This window comes from Thermobia domestica, chromosome 18 (genome assembly GCF_964235325.1).
Source record: "Thermobia domestica chromosome 18, izTheDome1.hap1.1, whole genome shotgun sequence".
Classification (NCBI taxonomy): Eukaryota; Metazoa; Arthropoda; class Insecta; order Zygentoma; family Lepismatidae; genus Thermobia; species Thermobia domestica.
Window position 1 is genome coordinate 167,365,533 of NC_137471.1, and position 13,027 is coordinate 167,378,559.

At 35.7% G+C, this 13,027-nt stretch overlaps 1 protein-coding gene across 5 annotated transcripts in view; it reads left to right on the forward strand.

Annotated features, from left to right (window-relative positions):
- The window catches only part of Sin3A (SIN3 transcription regulator family member A), a 177,123-nt gene that overhangs the window by 55,473 nt on the left and 108,623 nt on the right, over nt 1-13,027 (forward strand). For all 5 annotated transcript variants that reach the window (XM_081746192.1, XM_081746194.1, XM_081746195.1 and 2 more), the window contains 2 exons: nt 5,330-5,485; nt 11,248-11,390. In XM_081746192.1, the coding sequence (XP_081602318.1) occupies nt 5,350-5,485; nt 11,248-11,390 (279 nt within the window). In that variant the 5' untranslated portion in view covers nt 5,330-5,349. The remainder of the gene's footprint in view (nt 1-5,329; nt 5,486-11,247; nt 11,391-13,027) is intronic.

Here is a 13,027-nt window from a genome sequence, read left to right on the forward strand (position 1 = left end):
TTCGGATCTGCTGTAAAAGTCCGGTCAGAGAGAAACTGATAATCTTTCACCGCCACACTCCTAACCACCTCCGAAGGAGACTTGGATCCGCCCCTGATTGAGATGATAAATATATCCCCTCTGATGTCTACCCTTTCATTATTTAGCATGGTTTGATAATTTTAAAAATCCAGTATTTCTGCCATATTTTAAAAACTTTATTTAAAGGAAATATACCCAGTGTTACATTGGAGGCGATAGGTAGGCGATTAAAGTGGGGTGCCTGACAATGGAAGGTTCCTTGTCCTTCCAAGGAATTGAACTCCAGTGAAATTCAGAAAATAATGAATTACGTATTAAAAAAGAAATATAAAATTTTCAGGGTAACTCTTACAGGCATTATGTTACTGTAAAATTAATGCTACTTCTGAACTGAGTGAATAGACATGTATTTGAATAATAAAACCACTTGCATGAGTTTTTCAAAGTATCAAGTTTGTCTTCCACTGTTATTTCATTGCTCAAAGATACCGGTTATGAAACAATTGACCGGAAATCGTGCGGTCGCTTCTTTCATCAATTCATGATGATGATGATGAGTGCCAATGTTAAGTACCTAAGTTCAATATTTAGCACACAGGCACATACACACACACATACAAAGCCACCCAACCTCTTGCAACGTACGTAGTGCGTTTCAATACTTAGACTTGAAATAAAAGTATAGCTGTTTAAAGATTATTGCCTTTGTCTTTGAATTTCATATGTAGACAACTATATAGGACTTTCAGATAGAGGTATGGGAGGGGCAGGTTTTGTTAAACAAGATCGTACATCTGATATGTTTGAACCAGTGGTCGAAGTGACGGTATGCGGTTGTATGCCATACCGTCACTGGAAAGTAGATGCTAAGTGCTTTTAATAAATCCGTTTTTGTACACAGTAATTGACGAACAGCTTATGTAGATATAATTTCTAACTTGACAGGAGCGAAATTTTTATCTTTTTCCTACCTTTTGTTTTTGAAATGAGGTGTCTTCAAAGAAGTTCATCTAGTTTACATTTTGATGTGTAATATTGAATTGTTTCTTTCTTATTTGTGCGTGTGTCTTCTTGCCTTAATGCATATAAATGTCGTGTTTTGAGCATGGGCGGATTGGGGTTTGTTGTGGGGGGCGGATCTTCCGGGCGTTTGGAGTACTCCTCAGTTGAATGGGGTCCAGGTGTTTTCCCGCAGGAATTTATAAATATAAAAACTCGAGTTTTGAGCATTTTCGTGTACCGTATAATTCTCTATAATACAACATAACAGGATTTTTAAATTATTTTCTTCAGATCTCTCCTTGTCCCTCTCCCCCCGTGACTACAAATCAATTCTCCAATGGTTTTCAGTCATTATGTAAGTAGAAACTCAATCTTTTAGGCAACCTACCCTCACTGTATTTGAACATTTAGATAGCCAGTATGTCGAATAAAATCGTAATAAAACACACCACCTCTGCTTTTCTTCCACTTCGAACACTGGTTTGAACCATATGTAATCTGTGCTTACGGACTAAACTCAGTCCTCTAAAGTCAATCGACAAATGATTATGCATTAGAGACACAAAGATAACGGTAGGCTCCCAAGTTTTAAAATTATGTTGTGTATCAAAACAGAGTAGAATTAATTGTGTGTTACCTAAGACCTAGAGTATGAAAGAAGTTCAGAGGGAGTTCAAGGGTGATATCTGTACTCATATATAAAAGTTGAGTTTATTATGTGTTGAAGCAATAATACTTAAGCTTACATTACCCATACGCTGATGTGTTATCAATACTTTTATTGGACATTTACCAAAATGCTGGACTTCAATAATAATCGTAAAAGAAAGATTCACTGTAATCATATTTTACAAGTCAATTCCGAAAGGCAAGCTATCCAGTCCCATAGCTCTTTAAAAAAAAAAAAGAAAAAAAATCCCCCCCCCTCAAAGGGTTCACATTCATCGAAAAAATGAAATGAAATTTCTTTAGTTTAACGTCCCATAATTATGCTCTTTATGCTAGAGGAGACACATGATTAATGAAAGTGAAAGATTGTAAAATTAATTTTTGAGCTCTCACTGGGATTTTAACCAAGAACCACGTACAACAAAGGCACATGCGCTAGTCAATAGACCAACGAATAGGACTTCCACAGTTCTCGAGTGGAAATGTATCGGAATTCTTCCTTGGCTAAAACTCGAGAACATAATTTTTTTTTTTTTTTGTCAACCGATAAATATACATATAAAACAAACACGAACAAACATCGCGAGCCTTAACTTGATTTAAACTTGCAGTTACAAGGTATTGCGCAAGTCTCTAAGCTATCAACCATTAATTAATCTTTGTCATTGGCATTGTTATTCCTGCGTTTTATATGTTGCTCCTGTCTTATAATGAAATTATATAAAACGTAATTTTTTATATAATCTGTTTAATACATGGTAGAAGCTCACTTGCGTGCTATGTTGTTCTTAGATTGTTAATTTCTATGCATATGTCATTATCTACGAAACATTTGCATTACTGCATGGATGACCATTCATGATGGCATTTTTTATTAAGCGAAACAGATTGGCAAACTTATAACATGTAAACTGCAACTTTTAGAAATCGTTGGATACACTGCAGAGTGACGCTTTCTGCACAACACTTATCAAGAAACTGATGTAAACACAACAGCAGTACCCTCCGCGAAAAATCGCACTAATATCCTGGTCAGGTAATATATATAGATTTTTATCTTTAGCAGGTAGAAAACTGAATCATGAATACATGTATGTGTAGACTGTGTGTTTCTGTACCAACTGATTGTCATGATACAAACTTCAGATGATTATAAGAAAACGTATTACAATAAAATGACAATTAGTGATCTTCATTGCGATGCTTGGCAGATTTCTGTTACCATAATTTTAGTTCAAAATTTATTAATTTCTCATAGAGTTACGTAGTTTCTATTTCTGCATATTATTCTTACATATTTACTATTGATTGTTATTGCTATCTCTGTTATTGTGATATATTTATTATCTGTTCTTTTCGGTTTTTATTTTTCAGTAGTTACTTATTTTTTTAATATGTTGGTTTGAACGAAGTTCGTTACAGAATTCTCTGTCTGTGTGTCTGTTATTTGCGAATATTTCAAGTTTGAGCCCTCTATTCGATAGAGCATCAAGAATTATCTCAAATATGTGACGGAATTTTTCGCGTTACTCGTACCGTTCCCGAGATGTTGGTCCAAAAAGTTTTGATTTCGGGAGATTTAAGGAGCCATAGGTATCTCGGAAACGGTACGTGACGTTTGGGCGCCGCAGTTTGGGCGCGGACCTTTGGGCCCCGCCGTTTGGGCGCGAAGCCATTTGGGCGCCAGACGTTTTGGCGCGAGTTAAATTAAAAAGTCATTATGTTAGGCGCTGAGTACTAAGTTCGAATCAAGATATCACAAGGTGTCTACTGTAGTGGAAGTCCTTGAATTATACTGGGTTTTGTTTTACATACTAGAAATACTGGAATTTCAAAATTCTAAAAACTGAATTAACAATTAAATTTTGTAAATTTATGTTTCAACCAATGTTAAGTGTGCTTTTTATTTGATAACTTATCAAGCCAAAGGTAAGTAGACCAGACTAGATATGATTGACTGCATTACATACATAGTGAGCCTATTCCATTAAAAAAAAAAATTAAAGCAGGCCTTCTACTGTAGTTACGCAATAAGTATGAATGTCAAACGCATTTCTAGTGGCTAAATGACCTATATATGTACACTTAACTATTATTTTCCACTTTGAAATCGTTCTCTTTTTTTTTCCTTTCGCCACTTTCTTTAATGCAGATTAAATGCTTAAAATGGGGCAAAAAAAAAAGTGTTAAGTTTTGATTTTTATATTGGAATGTTAATAAAAAAAGGTGATACCAGAAATACGGCATACTGCAGTTCCTAAACTCAATGTCTTAGACACCCTGTATGCGAAATATCTTTCCCTCAACTCGATTAGGATTTAGGATTTTTAGATTTCTGGGCTCTCGGCATCTAAGGCAATTTAGCCCGTCACGTTTGAGGGAGCACACTATCCGGTGAAAGGGAAGGAAGGAAGCGGCCTGGACCTATAAATAAGGTACCACCCCGGCATTTGACTGGTGTGAATGAGGAAAACCTCATTCAGGATGGTTGGCCTGAAAGAGCGTGTTACATTTTTTCGACCGAGTGCCCCTACCGGGAATCGAATCCAGGACCGCTCGCACCGAAGGCGAGAGCGTTAGCGACTACGCTACGCGGGGCCACTTCCCTCAACTCGAGTGCGCGGAAATCTTTTATTGGTAGTTCTTTATTGGACTTATGGAAAAGAAGAGTTTGACAAACGTAATACGAAAGAAAACAAATTTTAATATTCATAAGTATGTAATTATCAACTTTTTAAAAAAATACACAAATTAAATCAATATGTTTTAATTAACATCAAGAAAATTATTAATACCGTCTGATTTCTTCATTTCCTAGCTTTCTTATATAATACAAAAATTAGATCAACATTAGATCAGAACTACAAGAATCGTGAACAAGCGAAAAATCAATCCTTGACGAGGTTAGGCAACAAATGCCACAAACGCATTAAACTATTTAATTTAGATGAATAAATAAGATAGAGATAGAAAATATACAGATAAATGAGGTGAGATAAAGATAGAAGTGTAGGAAATGTACATATCTTGATTCGCGCTTAGTTTTCAGTGCCTAGCACGCTTTATATGTCGTAAATTGTGATTTTTACTATGTACCTCGCGCCCAAACGTCTGGCGCCTAAACGGCTTTGCGCCCAAACATCCGGCGCCCAAACGGCAGCGCCGAAACGTCCGCGCCCAAATGGCGGCGCCCAAACGTCCTGTCCCGTGTCGGGAACGTAAGTCATAGAGAGACGATATTTTGCGAATTTTTCAATTTTGAGTATGTATCTTTGTAGAACAACATATCGTAGAACGTTTTAAGAGAATTCTTACACAAAATACGTGAAAAAAAATTGAAATTATAAGTGGATAGATATGTTACAAGAATTGTTTAATGAGTATAATAATAAAATACATAGAACAATTAGTATAAAACCTGTAGAAGTTAATAAGAAAAATTCTTTTTAAGTTCGTCCTGCAAAGCTCTTGGAGCATTCTCAACTGGTTTAAATTGTATTTTTGACAGTCATGTTGATCATGACGGAGAGAAATAGCTTCGATTCTGTCGTTTCCATTAAACTTCAATCAATTGTATTGTACACCTTGTCCTGTAGAGTTTACAAGTTTTAACAGCAGTGTTAATTGTTGATTGCAGATTTTCCAATGTGATTTGCGATGAAACGTCGAACCGAGGAAACAGTGAAGCAGGAAAGTAGTGTGGCAAGTGTCTACCCACAACATCGCCACAGTGGAGGAGTTTCCCCACAAGCAAATACACATCAACGGATTCTCTCTTCTCATACAGTTTCAGGTGGGTTCTTTCTCTCTTTTTTCAAATCCTCTTTTTAATAGTGTGGGGATACCAATTCTAGTAGTGGACATTACCTTGCGCAACCTTGTAGAAAGTTGTATATCTAATTGTGTGGTGAACGAGTTGTTCGAGTTACTCCGGAACGTCTTGGAAAAAAAAAAAAAAAAAAAAAAAAAAAAAAAAAAAAAAAAAGAACAGTGAAAACTGCAGTTACGTTTCCACATGACGGGACTTGCGAGAATTCTAAGAGCCATTTTACTGCTCCTGTAACATCAGGGGATCCATTACAGGCCGCAGTGACTTCGTTGTAAGTTATTTCTGTTTAAACGTGCCATTTTCGTTCTAATTACGTGTTTGCTCCTGTTGTTTTCTATATCATACTGTAGCACTATTTTCTATCTATGACTCGTTTCACCTATGCATGAAATGCCTCTTCGGAGTGACACAACATGGAAATCTTACTTTCGTCCTTAAGTTTCGCACCAGTGTAATTTCTAAATAGTGTAAAGCAACCTGTTACCAAACTTCAAGTTAATGTGAATGCTATTGTAGTAATTTTATGTGGCACATCAAAAATGCTTTTTTTAGTATGTGTACTGGAACAGTCTTGTTTCTTTGTAAGACTTTCGCAATTATATGCGAGTAATGATAAGATAGAAGATTAAAGTTGTATGGTTTTGTTTTTACATATATTAATTCGAAAATCGTTCCGCCGAAGTAAATAGCTAACTTTCTGACGTTTTAAATTCATTGAATTTCAAGTCACAGAGAGTAGAATGGTCATAAACGCCCGAAGGTGATGGCCTCCCTGGCTCACGAAGATTAATAATGTATATTTCTAAATTTCTTGAGATTTTCTTAACCTTCGAGTAGTCGCGCCGCGGTCAAAAGCACCGCAGGTAAATTATTTTTGATCGTGTGTCCATTTTGTTTGTTCGACAGACTTCTCCGTCTAGCTAATCTTCCCCCTCACCTTCCCGAACATTCCTGCTCAATCACTCCGTTATCCGTTCTTTAGTTTAATTACTACTGATTGTTTAGTGATTCTGCGGTGCTTTCCACCGCGCGCGACTAACCGTGTAATGCTTTTTCTCAGTGTTTCGCTCTGCACGTGACCTTTGATTTGGAGATGTTTTAAGCTTTATAAGTGTGAAAAAAGAGGAAATTAGAAATAAACAGCTTAAAAGAACAGAGGGAAATGTTAGGAATGGACTATTTGTGTAAATCGGCCGAGATGATCTCGTGGAAGCTTTGTTTCAGGAAGATCATATCAATATATATATATATATATATATATATATATATATATATATATATATATATGTGTGTGTGTGTGTGTGTGTGTGTGTGTGTGAGTGAACACGAAAGGTGAAGTGAGGAGTCTGCGAGCGAGTCTGAAAATCTTAAACCCAGAAATAATCAGCGATTCCCCGAATGTAATCAGAGCAGGAGAGGACGAAATAAGCGACAACGAAGTGTAGAACAGTCTAAATTTGAAGATAACCTAAAATAATTCAATGTAGGGCTGTATAGGTGAAGTTTCAAAATAACAGGACCGTAAAATAATTCGATGTAAATTTGATTTGATTTCAATTTAGCGCCCCTTTCAGCATCAAAGCTATGTAAGACGTGGACCTACTGCTTAACGTGGGATCCGAACCACATGACCTCCCACCGGGAATCGAACCCGTAAATCGCTTAGCTACGAGTGAGCTCTAATTGAATGTAAAATGCGCTGTGAAGCTTTGCTTTAGTGTTATGTGTATAGTATTTATTTTACTAATTTACTATTGCATTTCTAATTTTAGACGAACCAAAGAGTTGACAGAAACAAAAGATCGTCATCAGATTTAGAATTTTCAATAAAACCAGTACGTAGCTATTTATCTAAAGAAATATGTAACAAAAAAAGACATTTTATTCCAAATAAGAAATAAAAAAAACCGTACATATCTAATTCTAGGTTCCTCCAATAGTTATTACTGTAAAACTTATTATAATAATAAAAATGTTATTCCCTCTTAATCAGAAAATATACAAAATTACGTTTCTAATACAAGAAAAATGTTTAAAACAATATTTGCAACACATTATGTTCGTGCGGTCCTTTTGACCGCGCGCGACTACTCGCGTTACTTTTTCAGCGCGACTTCTCGAGGGTTAATAGAAATAAAAAGTACTAAACGTAATATAGCAACCAGGAAGATGAAGCCCCCGTCTAGAAAATTTTCTTTCGGCATCCCTAGTTACAGTAATAATGTAACAGGTATTAATATTATTCTTGTGTGCTGATTTTTTGATTTGTTAGCAAATGTTCGAAAATTCATTAAGGGTCTCTAGCGCAGCGAAATTAAACTACCGCTAATTTTAGAGTTTTTCTGTAATATCTTTAAAACAAATAAAAATATTCGAAAAGCAAAGAGGTAATGCATTAGAAAATATTATTTTGCATATAATACCGTTATCACAACTCATCTATCTGCTTTGGAATTGCAGCTGTCAATAGATCTAGCAGTTTTTGCGGGTTCTGTAAATAGCGGCACACCAAAAACATGTAGGTGAGTTGTGGTGAAGGTATCGCATGCAAGATCATATTGTCTAGTGCACTACCTGTTTGCTTTTCGATTATTTTTATTTGTTTTAAAGATATTGCAGAAAAACTCTGAAATTTGCGGTAGTTTAATTTTGCTTTGCTGAAGACCTTTAATTCTTAGTCTTACGCTACTCGCTAAAACATCTTGTAGAGGAGTTAATGAGACGTAAGTTATTGGAAAAAGTTGTTCTTACGTTCGTGAGGCACAATAAGGAAGAAAACGAAGAAAATTGGGGGAACAGGCTAAAGAAGTTGTATTACTTCATCTAATAATTGTAACTACGCCACTGTTATTTTCTCGAAGAATGCGGTAGATTTCATATCGAGTGTGTGTTGTCAGAAGTGTGAATTATAGGGATAGCCAATTACGGAATTTTTACTTTCCGGAGTCCGGAAAGTAAAATCGTAAAAATTCCGATGTTGGAAAGAAATCTGGAATTTTTCCGAAATCTGGAAAGTAAAATTTCCAGTTCCGAAAAATTGTGGAAATCCAACAATGAAGTGTAATGTAAGTGTAGTTGTAAAATTTAGAATAAGTCATTACAAAATCTCCAGGATAATTGACCAGTAGCTTCTACTTTGGATTGGAATAGGATAGGAGTTTTTTTTTTTTTTTATTCAAAATGGCGTTGATTAGTGTTGGACGCAAAAAGAGATTTTTCGGTGTTGTATAAAAAACTAATCTCAGTTAAAAGCAAACAAGTTTTGGAGAATTTGATTCAGTTTTACTTATTTCTAATATTAATAGATATATTCTTTCAGTAGTTTTTTAGACGTCAGGAAATTTAAGACTTAAGTATTAGATTGTATGGTTGAGAGACTTGGAGATTGTGGAACTGAGGGAGTAAATATGTGGAGATTGTGTGGAAGACGGAGAGAGTAACGAACGAAAATGTTTTAAGTAGGAGAGAAGAGGAGGCTTTTAATCAGCATCCTTCCTAGGAAGATCAGATTGGAGTGGACACATGTTGTGAAGAGATATTCTTTTCCGTAATGGCATAGAGGGGAAAGATGTATGGCAAGCAAGTAGTAGGAAGGAGACCACCGCTGATCGATGATTTGAAAAATAGAAGAAAATGTTTGGAGTTAAAGGAGACGAGAAACATGGAAGAAACCTTTCCAGATGCTAACCTAAGGAGTTAAGACAAATATCTCCTATTAGTCCCAGGACTTGCCTATAGCAGAGTGCTTGATAAATGATAATAATAAAAACAACAATAATATTAATTACTCTGTTATTAAACACACCTGTGGTTGTGGAAGTCGGTATTCGATCTTCGGTAGGAATTCCATGCTAAGCCCTAGGTCCACGTGTCATATAGCCTCTGTATTTAAGGAGATGTTAAACTCCAAATGAACTAAGTTCGAACCAATGTAATCTGTCATCTATTGCAAGATAGCCTTTTAAGCAGGAGTCGAGTCTGATGGAAACTTTACTGAAAAAACGTAGATTGAGGTATGAATAATCTGGAGCAGCTCTTATTGATACATAGAAACGGAACGTTCTGAGATTAAAAATAAAATAAATAAATATTTAATAATAGTAGAATAATCACTGTATGTGTGTGTGTCAGCTTCTCGTGATGAACCACCAAATTGCGTACGCGTATATTGCGGGCTTACATAAAAGCAGGGGTAAAGACTTGGGTAATAACATTGTATATACACAGATCTTCCTTTCATTTATTCAGGTTCTTAATGAAGACCAGGCAGGTAGTTAGAGCTACTAAACGAATACATTTTAAAAGGTCAATTCTTGATTAATAGATTATGAAGACTGCGAGTGGATCCCTCGTTAAGAGGCCTAATCACTGCGAAAATAAAATACCGCTAATGTTACAGTAATTATGTGATATCTTCAAATAGATAAAAGATAATAAAAATGTGGAACAAGATCGTCCTATACAATATTATTTTGTATGAGGTACCGTTATCACAAGTCACCTAGTAGCTTTCCGTTTGCAGCCATTTAGAAACGCGAAAATAAATGACAATTTTCTAAATGGTTGGAAATCTAAGGCAGATAAGTGAGTCATGATAATAGTATCTCATGTAAAATAATATTGTCTAAGGAGCTCTTGTTCCACTTTTCCGTTATCTTTTATATATTTAAAGATATCACATAATTACAGTAAAAATAGCGGTATTTTAATTTCTCCGTGATGGGGCCCCTTAAGCTGTAGATTCATGTCTCATATAGCCTCAATGCGAAATGAAGTGTTAAACTCCAACCACTCTATCAGACTCTCCTTCCTTAAATAGTCTTGTCTCGCAACAGATGACGCAATACATTAGTTGAAAATTAATTTATTAGAGTTGAACGTCTGCTTCATCTTCTTCCGGGGCTATATGAGACGTGGACCTAAAGCTTAGAGTGGAATTTAACCACATGAATTCTCAACAGTGATTGAACGTAGGTGCGTACTCTAACGATATATCAGATCAGTTCGTTGGTAGAAGCTTGTCATAGACGTAAAACATTTTAACTAATCAATTACTATGATTTTGTTACCAATTTCATTTCATTTCATTAATTACTCCATCTAACCAATACATGGTATTTGGAAGGCTCAGTTGAGGTATCTTTCACTTCATTTTGCGTTAGACTGAAAACTGATGCTTCATTTTATGTAAATAGATGGAACTGCTATTATTAACTTTTTGAATTACGATTTGCAGCTTGTTGTATAATGTGTTTGCAATGGTTAGGCCTGTTTTTGTTTAATAAATGTAGATTGGTTTTCAGTTCTTTACCCCAAAACAGAACGTCATACTTTATGATAAGGTATAGTGACCTATAGTAGATTTGTATTCATCCAAGAATCTTTTTCTACTTTCCAAGTTTTAGTTGTTAGTTGAAAACTTCGGCAATTATAAGAGGAGGTGTGTCAGGCCATCAGCGTCCTTCACAAATTCAACGGCGTCTCTTCATATGTATGTAATATGGGTTGTGAAAGGATTGTTTAAATTGCAATGTATTCTAGCTAACACTAAGCTTCTCGCCCCAGTACTCAGTGTCCCGGATGTTTAAATCAATTCTCCGGTGACAGTAATTCAGTTTCGTGTACAAAAGTATCCATTGTGCGCTTAAACTTAATCACTTTTGCTTAGGAGCTGCATATAAAGATGACCGTTTGTTATTTATGAATGTTTTTCTTAATATTTTCAGGTTCAGCTGTACAAATTTTTCACGATAGCTCAAGTGGAGGAGCGCTGAAGGCAGAAGGCGGCAGTGGAATGCCGAGTAGTGTCCAGATTCCAGTGCAGAGTTTTACTGCTACAATGCCTGGCGCTACAGGAACATCAGTTAAGGTATGGTATTCTTTCATCATCTTCTGCCAGTGCTGATAGGTTGCTTCTGCCTCCGTTCTTAAGACTTTCTCTGTCCGTGTATTCGTCTAAAACTCGCAATAACTATTTGATGGATTACGAAGTTTGGCCAGGAGTGGTAGAAACCATTTCCGGTTTTAATGGTGATAATTATACAGCAAAATCAATAGTACATAGCGAGAAACGGTTTCCTGTAATCGATTTAGCGTCCCAAGAATACCGTTTACTTCCATCCTTAACTTTATTAAAACCGGAAGTGATACAAACCCACTTAGCTTCCGGTTTCAATATTGATCTACTATCAGAATATGTTCTTCGCACGGTGAGAATACGTTACATTTTGGGCATAAAGGGCTGAATTTGGATTTAAGCCCTTCGGAAGTATCACTGTTCGTCTCAGCGACCCCAAAAACATAGTAACTTTTATTTGTATTTATATAGATAGAGAAGAGAAACGATAAGTTATAGCTACAAGCAGTTTATTACAGTCTATTTAGCGTTATAGGAAGGGGTAGTATGTTCTTTTGTAACCATCTATTGAAAGCGGAAATGGAGATTAACCTCTTCGGTTTAAGTTACGCTAGAGTAAAAACTGTGATTGCGAGAAGTAGTTTTCTGTAATCAATTAAGTGTCTAAAGAATATATTCAATGTATACTTAATTTCTTCTGGTTTCAATATTGACAAAATATCACTCCGTACGAACAAGACATCTTCCCATGGTGCACACTTGACTTTGCTCTTGTTTTGATACAAAATTGGTTCTCTGGAGTAATCTTTCCTTACTCCTCTTTTACCACACTTACTACATTCCCAAGGAGAATTTCTTCACAAACAACTTCCACCTAGGTTCTTTATTTTCTCGTCTGAATGCACATATACTTGTGATCGTAAATAATGTAATTAGGATTCGAGATTTTAAAAAAAAAGTCTTGAGGGTAGGAAGAAAAAAAGACTCAAAAAGTTGTTGCTCTGTAGTAACTTCATCATTGTTATCTGGTTATCGCCTACGCTGCTAAGCTGTTGGATTCCATACTGCCTGTGGATTCCATCCTATCTATGGATTCACTTTCCTTAAACGTGGTAGGTTTGAAAAAAACGTTATTACGGTTGAATTTTTCACTTCCTTGAAGTTCGAGTAGTATATTCACGTATTCTTGAAATAATTGTTGCTCCTTTTTTCTTGCGGAAGTATTAAAGATAAACATTACATGTTAAATGCTATAATAGAAAATATTTAGAAACATTCGAAGTAGACACTAACTCGACTGTGCAGGACCCACCGGAAAACAAGTCACAATGGACAGTCCCTGTGTTGTATGCGAACATTTCATTTTTCATTTGTGACCAAGCTGTTTGTATACAGAAATTTAAGTTTTCTAACCATTTTATGTATATAAAGGAAAACCGATTAATCTTAAGATGTATTTTTAAGAAACGTACCTCTAGGGAAAAGAAGTGCTAACAGCTAGTTGATAACAGTGATCAAGTACTCAGAGAGCAGTGGAAACTTCAGAAAAAGTCGAATCCAAGATAATTTATTTTTAACCCCAATATTAAGTATGTATCATGTAGCCACTACTAGCGGGTAGTTAGTAATTTGTAACTGGCAACGCCACC